Source organism: Amblyomma maculatum, chromosome 4 (assembly GCF_055883805.1).
Source record: "Amblyomma maculatum isolate TAMU_Amacu chromosome 4, ASM5588380v1, whole genome shotgun sequence".
NCBI lineage: Eukaryota > Metazoa > Arthropoda > Arachnida > Ixodida > Ixodidae > Amblyomma > Amblyomma maculatum.
The window spans coordinates 76,362,727-76,390,333 of record NC_139347.1 but is presented as its reverse complement, the minus strand read 5'-3'; the positions used below and the strand labels follow the sequence as shown (position 1 = coordinate 76,390,333).

At 42.2% G+C, this 27,607-nt stretch overlaps 1 protein-coding gene across 1 annotated transcript in view; it reads right to left on the bottom strand.

The window, feature by feature from the left end:
* Pgm2a (phosphoglucomutase 2) overlaps nucleotides 1-26,264 on the bottom strand; it is a 40,556-nt gene extending 14,292 nt beyond the window's left edge. Inside the window, exons 1-10 of the mRNA XM_084602000.1 lie at nucleotides 26,029-26,264; nucleotides 21,445-21,544; nucleotides 20,484-20,640; nucleotides 13,807-13,975; nucleotides 13,665-13,688; nucleotides 10,951-11,120; nucleotides 9,425-9,614; nucleotides 7,462-7,559; nucleotides 4,826-4,920; nucleotides 3,588-3,670 (exon numbers count right to left, since the gene is read on the bottom strand). Coding sequence (XP_084458126.1) covers nucleotides 3,588-3,670; nucleotides 4,826-4,920; nucleotides 7,462-7,559; nucleotides 9,425-9,614; nucleotides 10,951-11,120; nucleotides 13,665-13,688; nucleotides 13,807-13,975; nucleotides 20,484-20,640; nucleotides 21,445-21,544; nucleotides 26,029-26,088 — 1,146 coding nt within the window. The 5' untranslated portion in view covers nucleotides 26,089-26,264. The remainder of the gene's footprint in view (nucleotides 1-3,587; nucleotides 3,671-4,825; nucleotides 4,921-7,461; nucleotides 7,560-9,424; nucleotides 9,615-10,950; nucleotides 11,121-13,664; nucleotides 13,689-13,806; nucleotides 13,976-20,483; nucleotides 20,641-21,444; nucleotides 21,545-26,028) is intronic.
* Nucleotides 26,265-27,607: the final 1,343 nt, after the last annotated feature.

Here is a 27,607-nt window from a genome sequence, read left to right as displayed (position 1 = left end):
TGTGACAGCGTGTGAGCACATTGCGGCAGATACAAAAATGGTGCTTGACCACTACGGTCACATTGCGCTGTATTATTAAGGCAGCCATGTTTTTAATACTGGGCTGAGTGGCTTGCCCACATATGGGTAACTAGTAATTTAAACAGTTTTTATTTCATTTTTTGTGTGTTAACATCAGCGGTGGCAAGTTCTCGCTCAACAGAACAACCTGATGGGCAGAGGGTGGAGTGGAGTGAAAGCCCATTTGCTCCAATCACGAAACACATCCTGCTCGTGCCAATATGTGGGAAGAGGATCCTTTGCCAAATGTATCTCTATTACTGGCAACTACATACTACTACTAACAGCCAGTTCAATCTTGACTCCAATGCAAGGTGCATTTGGTAATCCTGCAACCAATTGCTATTTCCTTTTACAAAAGTGCACCATGGAAGAGGCTGCAATTTCATTTCAGGCAACTAGATTTCAACAACACTCTTACGCTTTGTTAAGCTGCATTCTCGAAAGTATTTTTTTATGTACTTTTCCCTTTCCAGTTTTAATGTGGGGTGAGGGTATCAAGCTTTACAACAGGGCATGAGTAATATCTTTAGGGCCCGAGCGATTCAGTGAAAAAATAGCTAATTAAGCATTTCTAGTAGAATTGTGCGTAAGCTTCTATTTTCTTTCACACTACTGCTGTGACGCACATTAGTAGGAATGTCTGAACAGTGAAAAAAAATGACTAATTTACCTTATTTGCTCGAATAAATGACACGACAAGAAATTTTTGAGACCTCAGGTGGAGAGACCAACAATAGCTGAGCCCCTCCCCAGAAAAGGAATGCACATTTCTAAATAATGGAATCAAAAAATACACACTTATTTAAAAGGCAACACTTATGATGCGAGCGCTGCTATCGAGTGAGGAAAAGCCTGGTGTCCTGCCTGCAACTATCAAAATACTGAGGCAGATATTCACCACTTGCTGTAGGTTCACCTGGGACTGAAGCCAATGAGAATTTGGCAGCTAGCAGCAAAAGGTTAAGAAAAGAGATGCAACCTCTCCAGTACTATTCACAGCTTGCTTAGAGGAAGTATTCAAATGGCTGGAATAAGTGCAGTTAGGGTTAAGGGTGGATGATCTGTATGGACACGTCTTTTGTGCGCTCTGCTGCTGTCTGTGTGAATACAGGGGGTGAAAGCTTGTCAAGCTGCTGTTCAGCAGCTTTTTCTTTCATCTCCCCATGTTTTGGAAAAACATGAAATAAACAGTATCTTATCTTATCTAATCTGAGATTAAATAACTCGGGGGCCAATTGCAACTAATGATCAATGATCTAGACAGGACAAGAAAAAAGGTAGGCCTAAAGATTACTGTGCAGAAGACTAAGAATGTTGAACTGCTTGGAAAGGAAAGGAACAGCAGTTTAATATAGGTGGCGAAGCGCTGGAAGTGTAGGTGAATACGTCTACTTAGCACAGGTTGTCCGGATCATGCAGATCCGGATCATGAAAGGGTATAACTAGGAGCACAAGATTAGGATGAAGCGCATTTGGCAAGTACTCGCAGATTATGACAAAAAGCTTACTGGTATCGCTCAAGAAGAAAGTACATAACAGTTGCATCTTACCTGTACTCACCTGTAGGGCTGAAATGTGGAAGCTAATGAAAAGGGTTCTACTTAAGTTAAGGACAATGTAGAGAGCTATGGAATGCAAAACGGTCGGTGTAACATTAAGAGATAGGAACTATGCACAGTGGGTCAGAGAAATAACTCAAGTTAATGACGTTCTAGCAGAAATCAAGAAGAACAAATGGGCATGGGCAGGGCATGTAGTGCGAAAAGAGGATAAGCAATGGTTAAAAAGGGCAACAATTTGGATACCAAGGGAAGGAAGCGTAGCAGGGGGCGGCAGAAAATCAGTGGGCAGATGAGGTTAAGAAGTTCGCAGGGGTCAAGTCGATGCAGTTAGCACAGAACCATATCAATTGGAGGAATATGGGAGAGGCCTTCACCCTGCAGTGAGTATAGTCCGGCTGTTGATGGTGATGAGCAACCAGTCTCATGCCCAACAACTTTTCCTAATATATTGCTTGGATGCAAGGGCCATCTCATCATCGAAGCGATTACATCAGCCAACCATTTTTCATTAATTTAATAATTCCCCCTTTTTCCTAATTCATTCAACAACTCTCTTTAAGCCCTGAGGCAATAAACAATATTATAAAAAAAAAAACCTCCAATATGCTAGTGCATGGCCTTCCACAATGCAAAAGCCACTGTCACCACCGTGTCACTACTGCTCCATGGTGCTTCAAGCACCTGTTTTGCACTACACTTTGCTTTGCCTACTCCGTTGCACTTTTTCAATGTCTTCGCTTTCTCAATGACCCATATAGCCTTCTTTCTACAGTCATGGCCACCTTATTTGCACTAGACTGCCACGCACTTTGCCCATAGTTTATCCAAGTGTAGAACGAACGGACAGCCACAAATTACAACTGCTTCAAACTCTCAAGATTTATTGCACTGGGCTTAATGGCGCATAAGCAACTGAGGCTATCATGCACCAAACTCGAGGTTAAATAACTTTTTTGTGTGTTTGTGAATTGTAATTGTTCTGAACTACAGTTTACATATGGTAGCTTCTTTTAAAAAACTAACTATGTGGGGCAAGTCAACAAGAGCATTCTCACCTAAAACCAACACAGAGTAAAATGAAATGTTTTCTCCTGCGTGAAATGTTTTCTCCTAACTGTTTCAAATTTTTTACATGAGTACAAGACATGGTTTAAAGTGAGGTCATCACTGCATGCATCACATAGGGGCTTGTCTTGTTTTGTGAGTTGGAAGTTAACTTGCGTGTGTGTGCATCCTATACGAAGACGGCATAAAGTCACTTCCTAAAAACGTTCCCAGTGAGTACATGATTTACATTGTCCCAACACAGGCTTTACCAAGTAAAGTTTGATATTTATATTGCATTATTTCAAGTGCACTGCCATTTACCTGTCAGTTTACAATGTGCTAACTTCATGCAGTCTTTAGACGGTACATTTACTTTCTTGATTTGTGTGTCCCGAGCTATGGAGTAGCACTCAGCAGTGAAGATGGATGCGTACTGCAGGAGTCTTATTATTTTCTCCTATTTTCCTTGCGCCCCTGGCTTCCAACATGATCAGCTGTTTTTTAATCGTAGGTATGTATGTTATATGCTTCTCGCATGTTGATACGCTCAAGGATGTGCGCGCAACCTGAAGGTCGTCAATGTAGACTGAATATACATAAAAGATTTTGGAATTATTTTGGCAACAGAATCCATTTTTACAATGAGCAGTGTTGTGCTTGGAATATACCCCTAGGGTGCTCCACTTTCCCAAACCAAATCTATGGAAAGCATTGAACCTAGGCGTACATAGAACGAACAACCTGACAGGAAATCTTTCAAACAGATTCCTGTGTACTTGATTCATCACTAGCATCGCCTACTTCAGTGCTTAGACGTCTGCAAGAGGTTGTTCAAGCATCAGAATGTTACGCTTTGCAATCACATGCTGTTAAGGCTAACACAGAAACAGAATGAAAACGCTCTGCTTTACTTACAACAAACTTGAAACCTTCCTTGGCAGCAATGGCAGAAAGGATCTTTGAAGACACTGTGCTGGAGATCATGTAAACATTTTCAGCTGCAAAATAATAAAGGATGTCTAAGTTCACACAGGAAGCAGCCTGGCAGACATCAAGGATAAACAAATAAGCAAACCAGTGTGGCTACAAATTGTTCCCTTTTCTCAAAGTACCGTAAAAACCCACATATAAATATGAACCCATTTATAGTACGAGATATAATTTCGGGATAGCAAAAACATAAAAAAAAAAAGTTTTAATCCGCGTATAATGCGAGAGAGAAAATATCAGGAAAAGTATTTATTTGCACTATATATTTTGTAGTTGCCCCATGAGGCCTATGCACTCTGTGCTTTTGCGTCCAACGTCCCCTCACACTAGGCGTCGAATAATGCCATGAACCATCATGTGCCGGTTGCGGTTCGCTCCTCTTCTCGTGTCGACAAGTTTGATCAGAGAACTTCATGTTGTTCTAAAACCAGTAGGTCACTTCCAGCCCGAACGCGGGACACAGCGCACTAGCTGCCGGCCATCATGCTCCGTGCCATGCCAGTTCGCGTCTAGCACCACGCGCATGCAGCATGTGCACAAAGGAAGTTTTCTTAGACTTGGGGTTCTCGCGATCATCATCGTCTAGCACATGTGTCGTCTGCCGACCGTCCCTTGCTGGAGACGTTTTTCAGTACAAGCTCTTCTTCGGTACCTATAAACGGGTTCGGTACTGCATCTACTCGAAAGCACAACCGACACACTTCTTGGAAATACTAGTGAAGCGACCGCGATTCAGCTGTTGGGAATGGCCATGTTAACATGGATGAGAAGGCCAGCAAGAGACCCATGCAACGTGCAGAGTGATCCTTTTGCTGTCCCTACGCCGTGCGAGGTATGATCGACATCCTTCCGTTTGCGAATGCATCGCGGGCACCATAGTCGCAAGGGTCACGAGGTCAGCATCGTGAAACCGAAACCACCAAACAGCTGATACCACCGCTAGACAGCGCCTCCTCTTGCTGGAAGCCTGCTGCTGATAGCGCTGATTAACAATGAGGTCAGAACTGCGGATTTAGGGTGGAATTTGTTCTGATCTGGATATAATACGAGGCGGAAATTTGTCATGATAAAATCAGGAAAAAGCCTCATACCATATGCGGGTTTTTACGGCAATCACATCACCAGGAAAAAAAAAATGGGGCAAAAGTGGAATGGATGCTCACCGGGAGTACTGGGGTTTTTGGCTCGGTAGCAACGCCACAGCCACCAGCCCAGCAGCCCTCCAATCTCATTGCCGGTGAACACTCTCCACTCTCCACTGTAATTACAAAAGCTTCATCAGGCTTACAAAGGTTAGAGAGACTAATACTATACACATTAATTAGGCACTCTGTACAGAAACTGTGCTCAGCTGGTGCAGTAAATGTTAGTGAAGAGCTTATACGCAGGCAACTGCATTGAGCCTGATGTGTGCAGCAGAAGATAATGCTAACTAAATATTATACACTAAATATCGTAACTGTGAGTAATTGTTTATAAGTGGCCACCACACTGAGTATTTGCAAGACAGAAGGAGGAGAGAGTCATCAGAGAATGCCAAAAAGCTTCCCTTGTTGCTTCCGACTTTGAGCATGAATGAAACACTATCAAGATTTGATGGGACATAAGTACTGTGAACAGCCAAAGAACTGCCGCTGCTAAAAACCACAAGGCCTATGAATCAGGCTTCATAATTTGAACTGCAATGCCTGTATCATCCATGCATTCAGTAAGATGTTAAAGGAACCATGAAACAAAATCTATGATAATTTTCTACCGCAACAAATTCATAGAGATGGTCGTTGTGAGCACTCAAGTCGAATTTAAAGCTCTGAATGGACTCTATAACTTGCAAATAATTCTTAAATAATGCTCCTGGTGACCTCTCGCAACAGTTCGGGGTGACAGCTCACTTCATGTTCACATCCAGCCGGGCTTTTTGGATGTGCCTCCTCGATCGCAAGTGATACTGCCGGGACAGGGGTGTGGGGCACTCTTGCACCTGTTTTTTTTTTTTTTTTTCTTGTATGTTGGCATGTTCCGAGTTGAGGAGGGAGGAAGAGCATCATTTTAGATCACCAAGATCTTGTGTGTTAATGATGCTAGCTTAAACTCCTTTGCATTGTGGAGAGGAGTGATGGAATACCATTTGTTCAAGCGCATTTCCTAGTTTTAGTAAGTAGCTTTTCACAATCCCAGGGGTGAAAGCAGGAATGAGCATTTTGGAGCAGCTTTGGGAGCAGTAGTAAAGCCATTTTGGAGCAGCTCTGGAGCAACGAAACGAGAGTTTTGGAGCATTTGAATTATGTTTTGGAGCCCATTTCTAAGGTCAAACACATTTTATAATTGCAGTTTTCTTTCTCTGAAGTACAAAATCTCCAATCTGAATCCTTTTTTTGCAAGGTCAGTGATTTCCAACCTCCCACTCATCTCTGACAAGACAAACGGCCAAAGCATGTAAATATATATAATATAACACAGGCCAACCTTAACGAAGACTTGGAAAAGACTAGCAGCAAACGTAACACTTGCAGGTGCACTTCACAACTGAACATGTAGTCTTACCTAATGCATTTACCTATTTTGACTTGATAGATTCTAATGTCAAGTCTACCACTTCAATGTGCTCCCAAGCAGTACCACTAATTTAGAGATGACATTTCTGCTCCCTATTTTGTGCATATCTAATTTATTTTCCTTATTTAGGATAAACCTCAAAGCCCCGGGGTACTACATCATCCCTTTCTATCCTATGCCTCGGCTGACAAATTCCTGCGCACATAGTTAATTCGTCTGCAGAAAAGGCGTCTTCAGGCCCCAATAGTGCGCCTCGACAAGCTTGGCGCCAGTGCCACTCCCTTGCTTTTTGCCTACCGTGGGATCGGAGATGACTGTGGCACAACCTCGATCATCTTGTCCATTTGTAAACATAGTGGAGGTCTACAAGGGTGAAAGCAGGCTTGGGTATTTTGAAGCAGCTTTGGGATATAGAGAGATGGCTTTGATGAGTACCCTTTCCATTCTACAGCATTTTTACTCCACTGCCTCCTGCCAATAGTTCATCATTCTTTGCTTAAGCAATGCTGGGGCTCATTTTTAATATTTTGGCGATAAATTTCGTATGCCTTTCCACAATCCTGAGAAGCTGCCCAGTGATTCACAGCTTTGGCGTACCAACCCATAACGCTTCTAGTTTTGTCTGTCGTAGGCCTGGTAAGCTTGTCACTAACAAAGAGGCTTGATTGTGAAGCACCTGCTTGTTTTCACAGCAGAACCATTAGAATAACTCATGCAGTTTTTGCAGTCGGGGAAAGTTTTCTTCCTAACAGCTCGCAGTAGTTTGCGCTACCTGCTTTGCTTGCTGATCTCGCTTCTCTCCACCGGCGATTCAAAAGGCTGAGAGGGGGTGCTACATCACATGCACAGTGTATTTTTTTCCCCGAAATTATCGCCAATCGCCAGTGGCTCATACTAAATTTACTTTTGAACAAATATTTATTATGCTCCATGCTTCCTTCCCTTGCGAAAATTTCTCAGTGCAAGATTTTTATATCTTTGCCATTAGTGCAATGACATTGTTTTTGTGTTCAGCTAAATTTGATGGCAGAACATCAAAATAGCCAGTTTGGAGCAGTTTTGGAGCAATATTGCGTTTTAAAGCAGGACAGAGTAGGGAAAGCGGTTTGGAGCAGAATGAAGCAATTAGAGCAGCACTTCCACCCCTGCAGTCCCTTTAAAAACAACAAGTGCTTTGGAGAGTTGAGCATTACGTCAGCCTTAACATTCTCATGACAATCAGATTGAAAGCATGCAAACTCACGTGGGTTGTTTTTCAGCCACTGCGAGCCTATCTGCGTCAGGGTCATTGGCCAGAATCAGCCTGCTGTTTGCCTTATCAGCAGTCAAGAATGACAAGTCCTGCAAAACGAAAACAGCAGTGTTCACCCCTCAAACAAGAAGCACACAACAAAAGCGCATATTCAAAAACAAACTGCTTCCTTAAAGTACAAAACCATTCTATTTGGAGATTTGCACGCTGCTAGCTACACAAAAGGACGGACGAAACACAACACACGACATAAGCGCAAACTTACAAACGTTCTCACTCACTCACTAGAAGGATGTTTTGTGTTTTACACATCACTGTAAATTTGCTGAAGGTATACCACAGAAAAAGAAAATAAGTTACATTAACGCAACATCCGAGAGTAGCACAAGCTGCATTAGAAAGAATAGTTTTGCTGATCCATGACCGAAAAATTGTATTGCACCTCTTCAGGCAAGCGTTTAAGGTTTTTTGATTGATAATTGCTGAAGTTTCCTGCGACAGAGTGAGATTAATTGTTGAAGAAATGAACCCCAATGTGTCATGCAAGCTGATTAACTGAGTAGGCCAGTGCACGTGTAACACCTCATATCCATAAAAAAATTGTGCATCAAAATGCAACGCTGTAACTCGCATGTGTTGTAACTTTCCCAAAGTCTCAGTTTTAATTTCTCTATGCCCTGTACAATCTATGACACATCAGCAGTCCCCTCAAATCCCAACTCTCAGCTAGAAATATACAGTCTGCCCCACGCTGTCATGTGCCCTTGTTCATTTCTTTCATCCTGATATAGTAGGTTAATCAAGTAACTGCCACACTAAATTAGTTGCCTGTTGCATAGTGCCCTCTGTGACAGTATCTTTCGGTTCAATTTACTCAAGAATCTTGTGCCCAAGATTTGTATTTCAGGCTTACACACTCCACTATCCACGTCTGCCATCCCTACAGACAGTGCACCAAGTGTGGAGTGTTTGCAAGACCATTTACCTGCTGCCAGAAGCATGCGCCTATGCCTTGTTCTACAAACAGTCACTGATGATAAGCTAAAAAAATGTGTCTCGCATTGTTTAAAGTATGAACAATGCTTCATGAAAGTTTTCATGCTCTGTGCCTAAAATTTGATACCTCTGCCTCTCAGCACACACCTAGTACTGAGCCTATAGCCTTTAATCTGCTGCTTCCAGGTAGGTTAGCTATGAAATATATCTTTCGATATCCTTAGGTTTCATCTTGTTTCGGCAGCCTTCAGTTTATTTGCCTACTGCGTGCTGAAAATCTAGCAAAGAGGTTTACCACAAAAATGTAAGAGAGCCAGAACCGCAAGAGCACAATTTCTTTTCTCTCTTCCATCTTCACTCTCCTTCATCTTGTCAACGACAGCACCCAAATTTGGAGTAGACATGCCCCTCCAATTAGTAACAGCAGGCCCTTAAGATTTTACTTAACCTGCTTTCAGCCCTGGCATAATTTGGTGGAAAATAGTACCAGAGATTCACTTCCGTTCAATTCCGTTGCTTATTCACAGCAGCAAACTCTAGGGCTAGCGGCAATAACATTAACATTGACCGTGAAAAAGTCACTTTAGAAGGCTTAAAATTATAAAGGTTTTTGGGCAGGGTATGGTATGACTGCTTGAGGCCAATGTTACCAACTGGGCTCAGGACCAGGCATAATTAAAAAAAAAAAAAAAGTCAAGCTGTTTTATACCTGCCCCACAGCTCTGACGTGGTGACCAACATGAAAAACACAAAAAGATAGGCAGAGGGACTAACATTTAGCACTCTGCCCAGTAAAAACCTCTTTTTCTTCTCCTCATTTATGTTTTTCGTGCAAGTTGTTTTGTTAGGAGGCTGGTCGTGTTGGGGTGAGCTGCAACTATCACTTCCTCACTTCTTTGCCTCTAAAGAAGGCAAAGTTGTGTCTGCCTTAACGGTCTGCATATTTACTAGAAATTACCAAAGAGCTTTTTCCTTCTTCTGGGTTTGGGAACTTGACAGTCGAAAACTCAGGGTCAGGGTCCATCTGCTCCTTGACTGGAATGTAGTGCTTGAAGCCGCATGTCTGAAATGCTTGTACCATGTATGGGTGAGACACACCATGCATTGACGTAAATGTGAAGGTCAGACCACAGTTCTCATTTATGGTTCTGCAAAAGAAAGAAAGCAAAATGGCAGCCCCCTTTGGCAACATCCATAAAGACGTTACATCTTGGGAATGAATACATTTAGCAAATTTTAGAAGCACACAATAGGTTCAGTCATGTTCATCTGCAATACATATGCCTTCTTGCAAAAAACACAGAACTCGGAAATTAAGATAACAGATGAAGAATTTTTTGATGCCTTCTAATCCTGTTGACATCAAGAAGAATAAGCTATATAATCAGACTAGGCTGTTATCACCAGGCTTTAGCAATGTTCTGTTAGATTCAAGAAGGTGGGACTATACAAAGCTTATACGTAGAAGCAATGGTAGATTCAAAGCTCTCCAGACTAGCCTCTAGATTGTATTTGTATTAAAATAACGCCATGCACGTCACATATATTCAATGCATAATTGTCAACTGTTTTTCTTCCTGCTCACGAAATAAAACTGAACCTTTGCAGTATTGCACAGACCGCACTTCCTGGCACACAGGCTGTTCTATCAAAGACCGTTAGTAAAAGACTGTTAGTAACATACATAACAGAATATAGGCTATGTTAGGTTATGTTGGAGCAAAATAAAGTATGTAGTAGTATGTTTTCTTTTGTTTTTATTTTTTTTTCTGTCACAGTATTGCCACCAGTACCAGCTGTCATAAAACAGCTAAGAAGTGCAATCTAGAAAGCTGGCCAACCAAAATCTAATAGTTAATAAAGTTGGGCATCACATTAAAATTGGACATCTTTAGCTTGTCATCAAAGGTAGCCATATAAATTTACAGATTTGAAAAAATTCTGGCCTGCTGTGTGCGAAAGATGAAAACTGGGTAATCGAACCACATTGTAGGCACACCAACAAGTGCACATTTCAGAGCAGCATACAAGGTACACATTCTTTTCCAGCCTGAATACCACGAAAAAAGAAAGTGACATGAGCAGCATATGGCAACGTCCACTTGTGGCAATGCATGCTTGGTGACATGGATCAGAGTTGTTAGCCTTTCCCATGCTGTATGCAAAGAATTTTGGCTTGGTTTGGTTTATGGGCTTTAATGCCCCAAAATGACTCGGGCTACGAGAGATGTCATAATGGAGGGCTCTGGAAATTTCTACCAATTGGGGTTCTTCAACATGCACTGACATCGCACAGCACACAGGCGCCTAGCTCTTCAACCTGCACCGAAAAGTGACTGCCAAGACCGGGAGTCAATCCTGCATCCTTGGGCACAGTAGTCAAGCACCCTAACCACTGCGCCACCACGGCAGGGCGCATGAAGAGACTAAAAACAGTTAAACTAAAGCCAAGCAAAGTCAGCCATCTGGGTGGAACATGCTTACCTATCAAATATGTTAGATGCAATGATATCAAAGTACTTCTTGGTGACCTCTGCCAATGGATCTGTACATAGTGGGTTCGTGTCGGTCTGGCTAATGTCCCAAGCCTCTGGCCACGGTTCCAAGTTCTTCTCAATGCTGGCCTGAATACCACTGTCATGAGGAGAGATGATCTGGAAAATAATGCGTCAGTGATTTGCCGGTGCATTCACAACATACTATGTGGAGCAAAAAGCAAACATAATTCACCTCATAAGACGCATCAAGCGCATGTGCAAGAGCAACCGGTCGCGAGACGCAAGCCAAGATTCACAACTTTCTTTACTCAAGTCTGAACTAAAGTCAAAAATGACAGAAGCTAAACACTTTTACTTCAACACAACACTGTCAATATTCATGAAAAACCCACCAAAATTTTGGAAAACAATACTACCCTCTTCTCATGACTCTGTATCCTTCATTATCAACTATATGCCTTGCACCGATCCTGCGAACATCTCTGAAGCCTTTAATAGCTACTTTCATTCCATCTTTCATCTTGATGATGGTATCAATCCTCCTTTCATTCACAGCTCCGAACACCAGTTACCCAGCCTCGAAGTAAGTTATTCCGGGGTTCACAACCTGTTATTAACAATTGATACAACTAAAAGTGCGGGACCAGACGCTATACCTAATATGTTCTTAAAGAGGTACTCGGAATGGAGTGCCTGTTACCTTAGTCATTTTTAATAGATCATTGGACACATCTTCCGTTCCCCAGGCTTGGAAAATTGCCAATGTCATCACGGTGTTTAAATCTGGCGATAAACAATAAATAAGTAACTACCGACCGATCTCCCTAGTTTCCACTTGCTGCAAGCTTCTTGAGCACATTATTCACAAGCACATTATTCAGTACCTAAGTTGTCTGCTCTCACTCTCAGCACGGTTTTCGATCTGGTTTTTCCACTGTTACTCAGCTCATTGAATTTACTCACGACATAGCTTCCGCATTAAATGACCGCGATCAAATTGACGCAATACTTATAGATTATTTCAAAGCATTTGACATGCTTTGCCATATTAAGCTTCTTCGTAAACTACGTACCATATTTAACGGAAATAAGTTACTCAACTGGATAACCGACTACTTACACTTAAGATCCCAGTTCGTCACTTTCAACCACGCACAATCATCGTCAGTCACTGCAATTTCAGGTGTGCCCCAAGGATCTATGCTTGGGCCTCTATTATTTATAATTTTCATTAATGTTGCAGCAAATGTTATTAATGATACCACAGTAAAGTTATGCCTATATGCCGATGACTGCGTGCTTTATCGCAACGTTGCTAATGTCCAGGATCAGCAGGAACTAAACAAAGTGTTTTCATTGTTCTGGGAATGGAATAATGCATGGCAAATGAAAATTAATTTCACTAAAACAGTTGCAATGGCCTTCAGTAACAAAAAGAATCCGCTGCATTTCACTTACAGTAATAACGGTAATTGCTTGACCCATGTCAGTAAGTTCAGATACCTGGGTGTTACTTTTTCAAGTAACTTAAAATGAAATGCTCACATTAATCACATTACTGGGAAAGCACTTCGCAAACTTGGCTATCTCAAAGGAACCTTAAAAAATGCCATGAAGGAATGTAAATTAATTGCTTACAAATCACTAATACCCCGATCCTGGAGTACGCCTCAACTGTTTGGTCCCCTCACCACGTTAGCGACATTGGCCATTTAAAATCAGTTCAAAAAAAAGCAATTCGATTCATCTTCGCCCAGTACAATCGCTACTTTTCACCTTTTTCACATATGCACACCTTATCATTGCAAAAGTTAGAACATAGGCGCACATGTGAACGCATCATCATGCTGCACAAGATCGTTCACACGTTATTTGGCATTAGGGCACCCTTCTCATTTGTGCCCTCAAGTGCACATGCAACCTAACGGAACCACTCATTAAACATTGTTCCTTTCAAACCTTGTATATATAGCTTTAAATTTTCTTTTTTTCCACTATCTATTGAAATTTGAAATCGATTGAACGGCCCACTTTGCTCATTGCCAATTGAAGAGTTTGTTGTTCAGTTGCCTAACAATTTGACCTGTTGATCTGTTTTGAATATTTCTATGCTATCTATTTTTATGTTATTGATGTTATTTGTTTCTACCATTGTATTTACCCACTTCTACTATGTCTCCCCTCAGAGACACAGCAGTATTTGTAAATAAAAAACCCACTTCCACTAAGCTAGACAGGAGTTAGAAAAAAACAAAAGTCAATTAATAGCTGTCCCTTAAATTGCCGCATGCACTCTTTACAGCACAAGTTTGGGTATCAACGTCAGTACCTATACAGAATGCAAGCAGAAACTCTGATATGCATAAAATGCCATAAATATGCAATGCTGGATATAAAATTTTGAAACAGACTGATTGGCTTTGAATTCGGTTTGCTATTCAATAAAACAATATTGCTGTGCCACAGTCACTTACTGCCTTCCAAGAGTATACACTGTGCTACTAAACTAAGATGACGACGGCAGACAAAAAGCAGGGCACAAATTCGAAACAGCTAAGGAGAATACACAAGTGAAAGCCAGCATCACTGCATTTTTTCTAAATACAGACAAAGCTAATGAGCTTTTTTATTTCCAGCTGTTTCTTAAACCGGAACTATGCATCTGTTATCAATGCATTAAAGAATGCCTAGTCAGCTCACCTGAGTGCCATTGCTCCAGTATACCTGAAAAATAGAGGGCAAAAAGTAAGCATAACTTTAAACAGAGAGAAATGCCTTAGGTGTAAAACCAGATGAGCTATGAAGCAGAAACAAACAAATAAGAAAAGAGAAAAGGGGGGACCTTGTAGCCGTTGTCATCCTTTGGGTTGTGGGAAGCCGTGACCATGATGCCTGCCGCGCAGCCCATGTTCAGAACAGTGAAAGGAATGAAAGGCGTAGGTGTCACCTTGCTGAAGAGGCGCACAGGAATGTTCAATTGCAGGAATGCCACAGCTGCCAGTCTTGCAAATCTGAAAGATGATGAGGAACAGCACTTGCTGAGGCTGTTTGTGCACTGGAGAGGTTCCAGGACTAGCCTCAGTAAGGCAACGTTACTGACAGAGCAACATTACTTCCCGAAACGTACCTCCAAGCATGTAGTAGTAACAAATATGTTATCAATCACCAGCAGCTAAGCTCGATGTTAAAGAGACAGAACACTGGCCAAAATATGTTATGAGATTATGGTGGAGATGAAAAGACCTTGCCTCATATAGTACAGATTGAGCACTACAATATCAAAGAAAAGAGGCTTTACAATTTTAATTTGCCATTGAAAATCGCATAAAAACAACTGAGGCGCTATCTAGCAGAGAAACCCATTACTTTCACTGTAGTATCCCACGTGACTGCATGTCATCAAAATATCACTCATTTTCGTAAGTGCACACCGCTCTTTTTTCTTCTAGGAGTGCTTGTGATAATTTATTATATTTTATTTTGCACTCTCTCCACTGCGTCCTTAAATAAAAACCACCTCTCATTTCGCGCCGCGAGAGGCATGCTTTCAGGTTTTTCTACCAGATGGCGCTACAGTGTTTGGAATTCCGTAAGTGAATATTTGTTTTCTATACGTATTTTTTTGTCGACCACCAGTTGTCATCGCGGTCGCTGCTCATGGTTTCTAGTATCGGACTACATAAAACGGGAGTATGCACTGATTGAAAAATTCTCGGTAAAAATTTTCTAGACTGTTCGAACCGCTATGGAATCGAACATTTTGGACATCAATCTTTCCATTGCGCTGGAAATAATTTGAGACCTAAATTCCAGTGTTCTGTCCCTTTAAGCTACACAAGGAGAGAAAGCATCTACTTCTTAAAAGATTATAGACACGTAGTCTCTGTCTTGAGATTTGTAGTTTAATCGATCCACGATGGTCCAAAAAAGAGGGACTGTAACCCAAAAAGACCCAGCAGAGCTCAATCAAGTAATTATCGGGGCATTTATCAGAACAACTTTCGGTTTCAAACCAGTCGAGCTCGAGCACGTGATGACGTCAAAAATGCAAGAACGCAACTTAAGTGACCCCTGCTGACAAGACTGGTGATCACATGGACACCGAGTCTAATGATGCATATGGGTAGCATTTTTCATCTGCTCGTGATCGCACGTGCAAGGAAATGTCATCGTCAAGCAGCACTTCAGCGCAGCTTTGAACTGTGACGTTATTTCGCCTGATGACGTGAAGGTTGCCGATGCTGCCAAGTACTTTGATTTCGACCCGCTCGCCAGCTACTCAAGCGACGAAGCAGGAATCAGCAGCAGCCAAAAAAGCTCGGTTGGTTGGTATGCAGAAAATCTCAACTCGTAGGACATGTTGAACAAAGGAACGGATTCTGAGCCCGCATTGCCAGTGCTGGCAGCTAAGCTGGTGTTACTAAAAAATTATTTAGTAAAGAGTTACAGCATAGCGCGATCCGCCCGTGATCAGCCGCCATGACTTGCTACCGCGCGCCTCCCGTGTTCACATGCTGATTGGTCCCAACGCGGGAGGCCTGCATGCTGCTGCCTTAAAGAGTGGGGTACCATGGCAGAAAATGTAGGCTCCCTATGACGTCCAAACATGTGGTGCCATCTGGCGCCATAAAAGTGATCTAGGCGTGCAAAGTAATAACCTTCACTATCGGCAATGTATCGTGGATCGCTGTTTATTATTCACGTACATAACAACCCCTTTTATAGAGGACTCTCAATAATGAATAAATTGGGAGGATTGCTTGACCAATACTGAAGAGGTGGTAGAAATGATTACAGCGATACAAGCAAGGTTTTTTTCCCCACAGCCACATTGCTGCTACTGCCCGGAGCAACTCGCTTGGCATCTGCTAGCTCTGCTGCTGAAGGCGTCGCTCAAATGAAGAATATATTTTATTATAAGATTGGCAACCCAATAAAGCGGTGCAAAGGTCCAAAGTTTATTACAGCATTAGCCCATTACTAAGCACCATCCACTGCAGCTTTGAGGTGAAACCAACTAGGCCTGGCCACGACTAGAGCAGGTGGAGAGTAGCGCAATTCATCTCCCGGTGCGCCCGCGGGAAGCGCCGTTGCCGGAAGCTCGGCACTTAAGCAGGCAAGCTGTAGGTGCCCGAGTATAGCAGACAGTCACCGTATACCACCATATTCAAGCTGTACGAGTCTGGCATAAAATGCATGAAATCAGTAAACTCTGCTTCCCCTTTTCGGAATCCAATCTGCACGTCTGCAAGCGTGCACAACAGAGTATGTATACCCAAGCTTTGCGTTCACAAAAACACGTAGACCGCGGAATCATCACCAGGTGAAGTAATTGTAACATGCACAAACGCAGACAGTGTGAAAGGCGGTTGAGTCAAGCGAGCAGAAGTGCATAACTTTCTCAGGGGTGCACAATCGACCCAGACATGGTGAGCTAGCCTGTATCATCACTGCTAAGTGCTCTTTGCTCTGCTAACTCTACATCACAGTTGTTTGAAGATGCCATGTTATTTACATATGTATATGTCTTAGTGACAGAGATGCCACTGTCGATGGGTTTTGAAAAACGGGGTCATTGCCCAATTTAAAACTAAAACTGAATAACACTCCTTGGTCCGTCAGGCAGAGAGCTCGGAGGTCATACCGGTTGCGTAGGTTCCTGATCTGTTTTGTCTAGCAGGTGGGGTAGCTAGGTTAAATGGCATGAGCCCACACCTGGCAGACAAGATGTGCACCTGGCAAGTGTGAAGGCCACATATAGGCTTCTGCCACACGAGGCGGACTTATGGTTGTTCGATGGAGGATCAAATCACTGACCTATTGGCGCAACATTTAAAATAATGAAGCTAAAATAAAGGTAAAATATATTTGCGGTGACATGAGAGGATCGCATTGCTTGGGAAGCATTTCTATATAACCGGGAAAGCAATCATATTCCTTCTGAGGCTTCGAAAATTGGTGTCTATACACCTTTAAGGGAGAATTTAGGGCAAACGGAAATTTCACTATATGAATTTAAAACAGTGTTGCAATGATGATGACCTGCCTTATCTGAAAATGGCATTTTTATAAGCTGGAAAAGCTGGAAAAAGGCCAAAAATAATATTTGGTTATTACTGCCACTGGCACTGTTCATAAAAAAAACTGTGATAAAATAAGTATTTTCATCACAGAGCATGAATCTATTTGGCTACACCTCACCACCTCCCATGCCAAGAGAGAAATTATGCAGTCATTATTCTCTCAACATCAACATTGGCACCAGTTCGAGTCAGAAGACAGGTCAAGGTCAGAAAAAAACATTCCATTTTGAACTGAAAATTTCTCAGCAATAAGTCTTTTCCTGCTAAATAAATGCTTACAGAGTCATAAAAAGCGACACACACAATGCAGAGAAAGCAGAAGCTGCCAATTTGCTCTCTTTTCAAAGGGACAAAACATTGAACAAAATATGTATGAGTTTATGATGATAATAAAGACGTTTCGCCTCATAGTGCATGGAATGGGCACTTGAATATCCAAGAAATGACAACTGATAATTTTAATTTGACAGTGAAAATTGCATAAGATGAATTGAAAGGACATCTTGCGGTGAAACATCGTCATTACCGGAGTAGTGCCTCGCATGACCTTATCTTAAGAAACTGTCACCGATTTTCTTAAGTGCCCTGTGTTCTTTTTTTCTTTCAGGAATTGCTCGTTATGTTTTATCATATTTTGTGTTTTCTCTAGTCAGCCCTTCAATAAAAAACAATGCTCCTTTAGCATCGTCCATGATGTGCTTTTAGTGTTTGTCACTAGATGGCGCCACAGTGTATTGAGTTTCTTAAATGAAGCTATGACCACAACCTCAATAAATCTTTCGTCAGCAAGGCGCACATTCCTGTGCCATAACAGCCTTGAGTATGAAAACTGAAATGAACACTACTCTATGCTAAAAACGTCTAATTAATGTCTGGTGGGTGAGATCACTTAGCAAAATTGCGGTCACTGCTTATGGTCCTACATAAAACAGGTGCATGAACTGATTGAAATACAGTCCGGATATATTGAACCCGGATGATTAGAATTTTGGTTATATCAAACTCCCGAAATATCCCCTTGAAAATCCCACGTAAAAGATAGGAAAGCTGCGTCGTATATCGAACTCATTTTCACCTGTCGTTCGATATATCGAACGACATACCATGCACTGGACGGTGCGCCTTCCCCCAAAAACCATCGCATCATCCCTGGCTGTTTGCCGCGAGACGTTTTAAGCCACGCGCGGAAGGAATGAGAGGGCACAGTTCGGCGACGGCTGGTCTAGGGCAGCAGGCAGCGCCTTGTTGGGAGAGGGGGAAAACATGATAGAGCAAGGGTGTGCCCACTCTTCTGCCAAGCTTTATCTCTCCGCTTCCTCTCTCTTTCCCGGTCTTCGTTCGCAGTAGCACGCACTACGCATGCGCGGACAAGCCAGCTCGGTCCGTGGCAGCCGCTTTCTCCAGTGCGTGTTGTGAACACTCTGCGCGCAGCGGGTGGCATGCGATGCGCGTCTCGCGTCGTCATGTCAAACGTGCGTAGCTATCTGTGGACGCTAAGAAGCGTCAGTTTTTTCTCTTTTTTTTTCCCTTCTCGTCGTGCTGAACGTGCGGCGTGGCGTATGCTATAATGACTGTGGATGTTAAGAAGCAGCAATTTTTTTTTCTTTTGCGAGATTCGACCTTACCTGTCATGTCGAACGTGCGGTGCAGCGTAAGCTATGGCGGCTGCGGACATTAAGAAGCGAAAAAGTTTTTTTTTTCGAGAGTCGTTCATTCTTGCATGTATGAATCAACGAAAGCACACGGTCTGCTGCGATCATGACAGCGGCTTTTAGCATTGTTCGCTTCAAACAGCATTTGCAGCTATCACGCTTTCCAATGATTTTGTGACAGTGAACTACGCCCGTCCCAAGCGCGGCGTGATAAATCGAACCAGGCTTGTGCAATCAAGCCATCACGGGCACTCTGCCAAGTTCGCTCTCTGCCACCGCAGGAGTTATCAAAAGATAAACACGGCGTGACGTTATCGCTGCGCAGCATCTTGACACGCTGCCAATAAATGAGCTGTGGATATGCGACGCCCGAAAAGAGGACACGCTACCGAACGCTTCTTTTTTTTTTTTTTTTTCAAATTCTCGGGGGCAAAAGTGGGGTGTGGGTTCATTATGCGAGTGGGCTGATTACCTGACAAATACAGTATCATTCTTCACGATCGCAAGTGTCGTCTCAAGCCGATTTCTGTATATCGAATTATCGATATATCGAACTATTTCGCGATCCCCTTCGAGTTTGATATATTCGGGTTCAACTGTATTCTCAGTAAAGGTTTTCTAGAACGTTTCTAACAAACCATTATGAAATCAATCACTTTAGACAGTAAGTTTTTTCCTGCGCCAAAAATAACAAGACACATAAAATCCAGTATTTTGTCATTTTAAGACAGCTACATAAGGTATAATGAACAAGTGGGTGGTAACAACAGGCAGAAGACAGACAGTGACAAGAAATCAAAACCAGATAATTCATTAAAGAATTACAAGACTACTCTTAAAAGTCTGCTTAAGAAAAATAAATGGCGAAAGCCACTTTACAGGACTGTTTTCAATAACTGCATTGTCACTGTCATCACTACTATCATCATCATAATAACCATCATCACTATCACTACTATCATCATTATCAACTAAATGCAAAGTGATTGTCATTGCTACTAGCATCGTAATCCCTAACTGCACCGTCGCTGTCATCGCTAATGTCATCCTGACACTAAACAAGGAGAATTACGATCGGTTTCTCATGAGCCCAGTGTGCATTAGTGGTTAGCATGCGTAGCTAGGAATCATAGGGATAGCGATTCAATTCCCAGTTGGGATAGAATTTTTCTCTACAATTTCTTGTGACAGACACTCCCAGCGAACGAACACGAATGTCATCATGAGCCCAGAAACGCTTTCGCCTCAAAATATCAAAGTCCATTTATAAATTGTTCGCACCTTTCAAAAAAGGCTCACAAGTACTTCTCCAAGATGCAGAGGTAGGGTGATACTGTAATGGTTTGTGCATAAAACTGTTCAAACTGCTCTCTTTCTTAGAGTTTTGAACTAAAAATACACCACTACTAGAGCTACAAATTCATAAAGAGAGGAAAACTTCCTTTACATAGATACTTTAACGGATGCCACAGAAAGTTCCTCGTAATGCCAAGCCTTCATTTCAGGTCCGCTACCACTGCTTTATGAAAGGCAGCTGTGCTAATCGCTGCAAGCCCATGCATGTGGCTGCAACAAACATTGTAGTCAGTGCTCCATTGAAAACATGGCGAGCTCCATAACACAACACAAGGTTGTAAGACACCGTACAAACTTGCTCTGTGCAAGCTTGTCTCGACCAGATAGGTGCAGAGTCTATGGCTGTAATTTTACAGTCATATACGATATCTAGACACAAACTGAGGCTTACCGCGTAGCAATGCATGCGAGAGATTGGAGGTGCTCACCTGTGACTGTTGTGTCGGCCATCAAAACTTATAGCGACGCCCTTCTTCGTGGCTTCTGGGAGTGTGCTCTGGACATACTTTGCCACACCTTGTGATGTTTGAATGATGACCAGATCATTCATGGCAGCATAGCCAGGGCCCATTACCCCGCGGAGCCCTTGATGAATGAAAAAAGAAAAAGAAGAAGCGGGGGGACTTAAATCTGGGCAGGCATTACGCTTCTGTGGTATTCCTCCTTTTGAACATAAAGTGAAATAGGGTAATTCAAATATACGCATAAAAATTTCTAGATTTTTCTTGATAGTAGAAAACTGTGTGTTGGAAAAGGTCAGTTTAGTTTACAGGGTTTATCGCCCCAAAGCGACTCGGGCTGTGAGAGACGCCGTAGTGGAGGGTTCCGAAAATATTGAATCACCTGGGGTTCTTTAATCTGCACTGACATAGCATAGCACACGGGTGCCTTGCTTTTCGCCGCCGCGGCCGGGATTCGATCCCGCCTCTTTGAATACAGTAATCGAGTGCCCTAGCCACTGCACCACCGTGGCGGGGCTGTCAGAAAATGGTAAGGACCAGTTAACTTTAGTTATACAGGCATATATAGTGTACTTAGCTGCTGTCTCTAATAAATAAGAGAAAGGAAATGTCATATATTAAAAAGAAACCACCCTGAACTTGAATGGGTATAGGGAAATGGCAAAAAAAAAATGGCACAGCCAAGTTTGCCAACGCATTCTGTAGAAAGCATCAGACCACAAGTGGTGATAGTAAGTGCATTTTTTCACTTTTATGTCACGCCGGAGCAAGCTTTTCCCCAATCACTCTGACAGGAGAAGAATTGTATTTTTTGACATGTATTAGGCCGATTCAATTTGATTCCTTTGTTTTTTTTTTAGTACAGCTAGGTTGTTGTCTCTCGATTCTGAAGTTCTGTGTGTAATGAAAATAAATGAGAAGAATTTACCTGCAGTTCCAAATTGGAGCCGTCCCAATAGGAGGCGCTGCAGCTGGTCAACATCTCCAGTCTTGTGGAGCTGCTCGATATGCTTCCTTGTGTTTTCATTCTGACAACGAGAGAATAAAACAAGGAAGGTCACAAATGTAACGCCCAGAAATGCAAAGAGCATCTCAAGCTATGTTCTTCTGAAAGCTCTACACTCTGCTGAACATTTTATGACTCTTACGCTTAAGACACTCGGCAGAAATATTTGCATGGGATATCCTCTTTCACGTCTACTCAAAAGAGATAGAAGCCACTACTATTTTTCAAAATTCACATTGCCATGTCTTTCTTTAGAAGCAAAGGTACTAATATTACTTGTACTCTTCATATAAGACAGCCCATATATATAATTGAAGCCAAGCAATCAGTGAAAAGTGCAACTGCACTGCAGTTGCATCACAGGCTAACGTGTCTGCAGTAATGCATTCCATTCTGGTTTGGTTTATAGGGTATAACATCGCAAAGTGACACTGGCTATCTTGAACACTTGGGGTTCTTTAATGTCCACTGATAATGCACAGTACGTAGTCACCTTGCGGCCACCACGACCGGGATCAAACTCATGTCCTTGGGTTCAGCAGCTGAGGGCTCTAACCACTGAGTCACTGCAGATGGGCACAGTTTTTTTTAATATAATTGACTTAAATAAGGGCCAGTTCATAAGGTAGTAATTTGGCAGTCATGTGGTAACCTTTGTGCTTTGACTTATCCTGGACTCAATTTCAACACTTCTTTGCAGTCCTGTGGAGGCCGCAGTATTGCTCAACAATTTTAAGTCTTTTTAAGTCTTTCCGGGAACCTCGTCTGTCCGCTCACAGTGTTTGCAGGATTGCTGTGAGCAAACAACAGACACATACCTCCAAACACTGTTGTGTTTGCAGAAACACTGCTGCCTTCCGGCCATAAAGAAACATCCAGACAACATTAAAACGATAGAGGTGGTTTTCTAAGAGAAGTGTCGACCGTCACTCAGGAACTATGCATCACAGATAGTCCTGTGGTAGAGAGTGGAAATCATAACTGCATGGTCATGTCTGCCACTGAAAACTGGTGTTTTCCTGTTTGTATGCAATATGCGCGGACTCGGAAAGAGGTAAGCCTCCTACACTCTAAAACCTGCCCAATGATTTTTGATGATGAGGGTGTAGCGCAATACAAATTGCGAGCTACACACTATGTGCAATTTTTGTGAAAGCAGTAACACTATCCTCTCCAGACAGTTGTTAGTTGTTTTAACCGAAATTAGTGACATTATCTCCTGATGATGCCTGAACATTCAGCTGAATATAGTACATCATAAACAAAAAGTTTTGTGATGTTTACATCGATATATGGAAGAAAGTAGAGCACTACTATTTACTGTTACTGCTCTTAAACAAAAAATTTTCCTAAAAAATTTCGCTCATCGTTGCATAAAATATTTTCTTTGCCCACATAGGAGCCTAGCAACTCTATTTAAATCAAAGAAAAGGCTTTTACATTAACTCTATGATCTACAGTGCAAGAATATGTTGCACTGCATGCTTCACTTCCTTTGTGGAATATAACCAAAGGTACCAATTACCTTTGCACAGATTTAAGTTATTTTTTAATAATATGAATAACTTGCCTTGCTGAGATTTCAGGTAAATTTTTCAGTAATGCAACTGACTACCCCATGGAAAATTTGACCAATTCCTTGTAATGTAACCACCTCGGGTGAAAATTTAGAGAAGTTTTCAGCAATGTAATGAACTCGATGTGGGATGAGATTTCAGCAAATGTTTTGGTAACATAGCAAACTTGCCTCACTAGTCACTAGGATTTAGTCAAGTTTTTCATAATGTGAGCAACTTTCTTTGGAAAGGTTGCAGTAATTTTTTTTTTTTTAGTAATGTGAATAGATATCACATTTTTGGTTTCCTTTTAGTCAGCCCATCCTGCAAATATCAATTATATGAAAATGCATGCCAGCAATAAAATATGACTCGTTTCATTCAACCCGAAGGAGCAGTGCCCCATCATAAAGATAGCACATGCTGCATTCATTCTCGTGCAAGGCACTCTCCTGTGGGGGCAGGACTGCAATCAGACGACATACAGATAACCTGGGTGTCACCTCAGGCAGAAAGTTAAACCTAACAAAAAATAAGCCACTTCCATATCTGAAAAAGATAAGTCTCCAGCTGCTTACAGCATTTTCCTTTTACCACATTCCACCCTGGCCATGCGTTCTGTGTTGCAGAGAAGTCACCTTGTTTTACAAGGGGACGCTGGCGCGAGAGACTCTTCATGAAAATGTGAGGCCATTTGAGGAACTGTTTTCTAATAATGTGGGGGCCATCTCATTCAAAAATTTTATCTCGTTGAACAACAAATATTTGCAATGTGTAGCTGGATGATAGTGCATTCATTGGCAATAGTGATTTCTGAAACCAAGCAATGCTTTATGGTTGCAGCTGGTAGCTGGTATTTTTTGAAGGTTAAAGCTGCTCTCTTTCAAGTTTTCCTCCAGCTATACGGGCAATTCTTAACTGCCCACTGCTGTACATTTTGCAGAAAACATCTGCCAGTAAAGACAGTGATAAGTTTTAGAAGTGCCCCACTAAAAAGCCTTGCTGCAACAACTTAGTCTGCATCAAAACAGCGCCTTCTGCCATGTACAGAAACCCCGGGCAGGAGGACAGCCACTTGACCTCTAAGCAACGAACTCTCCAGCGTTAAGCATCACACACTGAAGAGCGGGCTGGATATCGTGTGGTATGATGGCGTTATCTTTTGGCCCACAGTGCATTCAAAGCAGGGACAAGTCAGCATTCACTTTCTCACAGACACATAAGCACTTCCTACACCATGTGACGGCTGCATTCTTTGCCGGGTTAGAGATAGGTACTCAAAGGCAACAGAAAAAGAATAAACCATTGGATTGCAGGCCAAAGAGAAAATAGTACACAGAAAGGATAAGTGCATTGGCCTTTGGGTTTAACATAATACTCACTACCACAGTTAAATAGTAAGGAAATGCTTTTGTAAATAAAGCCCAAAAATTTAGTTGCACAGTAAAAAAGCAGCAGTGAAGAAAATAGGGGGAGAGTTGTAAAAGAGGTTAATGAAAAAAGTTTTTAAACCTAAGGTATAGAATATAATACATCAAGGAGAAGTTTAACCAAAAAGCAAGTGATTTCTCAGACAGCGCTATCAAGCTGTGTAATCATGATAACCGGTATTCATGCCAGAGTTGAAAAATAAGAAGTTAAATGCAATAAATAACCGCAAGAAATGAAAGTTTTCTAAAGCTACTAGTAACTTTTCTGCAAGTCTTTCTTTTGTCTCACTACCAGGTGTACACAGCTCCAAGCTTTGTTTCTCGCTTAAGATCAACTAAAAGCACTTCTATGCCAGTTTATCATGTTTACGAGTACACAGATCTACATCCTGTGTGCATGGAGCTGAAAGAATCCATGCAGTGAAAATTAAATTATATGGAAATACTATGTTACATGTAGGAAAAAGGCTTGTACAGCCAATCACACTAGTCTAGAGTGCTCGAGTGGTGTGCTACAAGAAAAATTTTCTCAACTCAAAGTGCAACAGCTTTGTTAGGGGCAATAAGCTTGTGTCTGTGCAGTTACGTGATTTTGAAGTTGCTCTAGAGCGCAAGTATATAAATAAAAGTCAGCAGCTGCCTTGGAATTTCACTTTACTTTCTTTGCACAGTCCCTGTGGAGCACTCTAGACGTGTGGTTGGCTCTGCACGTGTCTCAGCTGCTAGAACCGTGTGACAAATAAGGACAGACTTGTGCTAGATGCAGTGACCAGCTGATCACAAAAGTTTTCAAAAAAACTGCCTTTGTGTCCCAAGTTAGCCATGCCTTCTTTTTCTGTCTATATTATATACATTTCGTAGAAATTTCAAAAAGTTGCTTTTGTTTTTTTTTATCAGTGAATATTTCCTAGACGTTCCCTTTTAGGGATGAGATCTACTACTGTACTACGTCCAACTCACATATAACGGAATTGCTGTTTTTCGTTGACAAATATTCGTCTTTCAAACTCAGTTAAAGGGAACCGCAGGTGTATGCTTTAGATTTGAAAATGTTCGCCGAAAATTTAAAAAAAAATTTCTGGTTGAATGAGATTGAATACTTCATGTGTCATGCACTCAGCACGTAGAAACTGAAAATCTGAACTAGCCAATACATTACCTTTTGCTAATATTAACACCTAAAGCAAGCTAATATAATCACCTGCTTTCTATAGACATAGGGCAAAGTTCCGGCACACCTCGATGATACATTCTAATTATGCAAGCGATGCATTCACGGTCTATATTGAGCTCACTAAATCGGAACCAAAGCCAAGTCTGGCTAAGTGGGGCACGAGATTGAAGTTCTAGAGCCTCACTTCAGGCCTCATTTAACACAACCTGCATTACGGTAACTATTTATAACTCATTCGCAAATACACCAACGCTATGCGCTCCGCGTGGACCGCAGACGTATACTTTCAAGGACGCACATAAAATAGCGCAGTAGGATGGGAGCAATGGAAATGCTAAATGCTTACCTTGTCCCACTTTAACCACTCGCTTACTTTCAGCGAAACAGTCTCGTTTGAACTACTCATGACTACTAATGACTAATCAGGTCACTGATGTTCTGTCGGAGAGAAGGTTTCAGTTCCAGCAGAAGCGCCAGCGTAGAGGCCGCAGTTACATAAGTCGCGATATGTGTCGAGGAAAGCGGCATCGGATACCGCAGATAATCGCCGGCATGATCGCGCGTCAAATTGCACCAAGAACGGTCGCGCCATCTCTTCGCTAATGACACAACTACACCACTACACCCATGGCCTCCAAAATCGCCCAGCGCGGGGTGATCTCGGAGGTCATGCTACACCAAAAAGATTGATACTCCTCCGACCATAAAGTTAATACACATACACACAAAACAAAAATGCCGCATTAACTTTTATTACCATAAATTATTGTTTAATCAATTTGCGCAAGTAGCGCGAAATTCAACGACGGCTTCAGGCACTTCAGGTGCGAGGCATGGACAGGTAGGCGTGGGTAGCGTGGGGTGGTACCTGCGGGGTTTTTGATCGCACCAGAGGCACCAGAGGCTCAGAGACAAGTTGTTCAAGGGAGGGAACGCTCGGAAGGCTGGCGTCCCCCAACTGGCATCTTACGGTGTGCGGGTGTTTGGCCGTTTGGGTAAACTTCTCAAGATCCGAGCACGACTATCGCTAAATAATAGTAGCTTTATTTGCATTCGTTCAAGCGTTGTCCTGGAAGGCATGCGAGTCGAAGACAGAAATGCCATTTGCCAGTGCTGCGGAGGGAAGCCCACCAGTCGATCAGCGTCAAAATTTAACCCAGGCCGATGTGCCGCAGCTGATCATCTTGCGGGTTACACCGTATGATGGTCCATGATTGCGAGATCGTTGTATTCAACTAACAGCAAGACGCTGGACAATCTCAAGCTAGTAGTAAGTAGGGTCGCCAGGCGAAGGCACACTGTTCAAGTTCTGGAAGGGGAGGTGAGGACGCGGAACGTCTCTTGGCCACAAAAACAAGATGTGCATTGCAATCTAAATATTTTTTTTTATAAACATCTTCAGGCACCTCCCCAAAATATGCTTCAATTTATTCAAAACCAAGCTGAGTATGCTTTTAATTATTCATGAGCATGCGCACACATTTTTTGTATAGTAGAAAAGAAATTAGGCTGTCTTGCCATGACATATATGGGTAACTTGGATGTGCAACAACAGCAATGGAAGATAACAATGTGAGCAATAAATGCTTTATTGCTTGTGCTGACTTTTCCTCTGTTCTTGGCACTGTTGTAGTTTAAAGTCCAAGTGTATGTAATGGTTGCAGTGTAGGTGTTCAGACACAGCATGCGGCAGCGACTCACCTTGTAGAGGCCGTTCATTGAGGATTCTGATGTCCAATATTACTTGGAATGTCTCACGCCTGATCACTATACCCCTGTAACCTGGCATGAAAAAGCACTCACGGATGGTGGCAATTGATATGCCACTTGCACTATACCAAACTGCCAGCAATGCGCAATTTTCATCAGTGCTGCTGCCAAGACATCTAATGAAGACAAAAATCTTTTTTTGTTCATCACTGGCT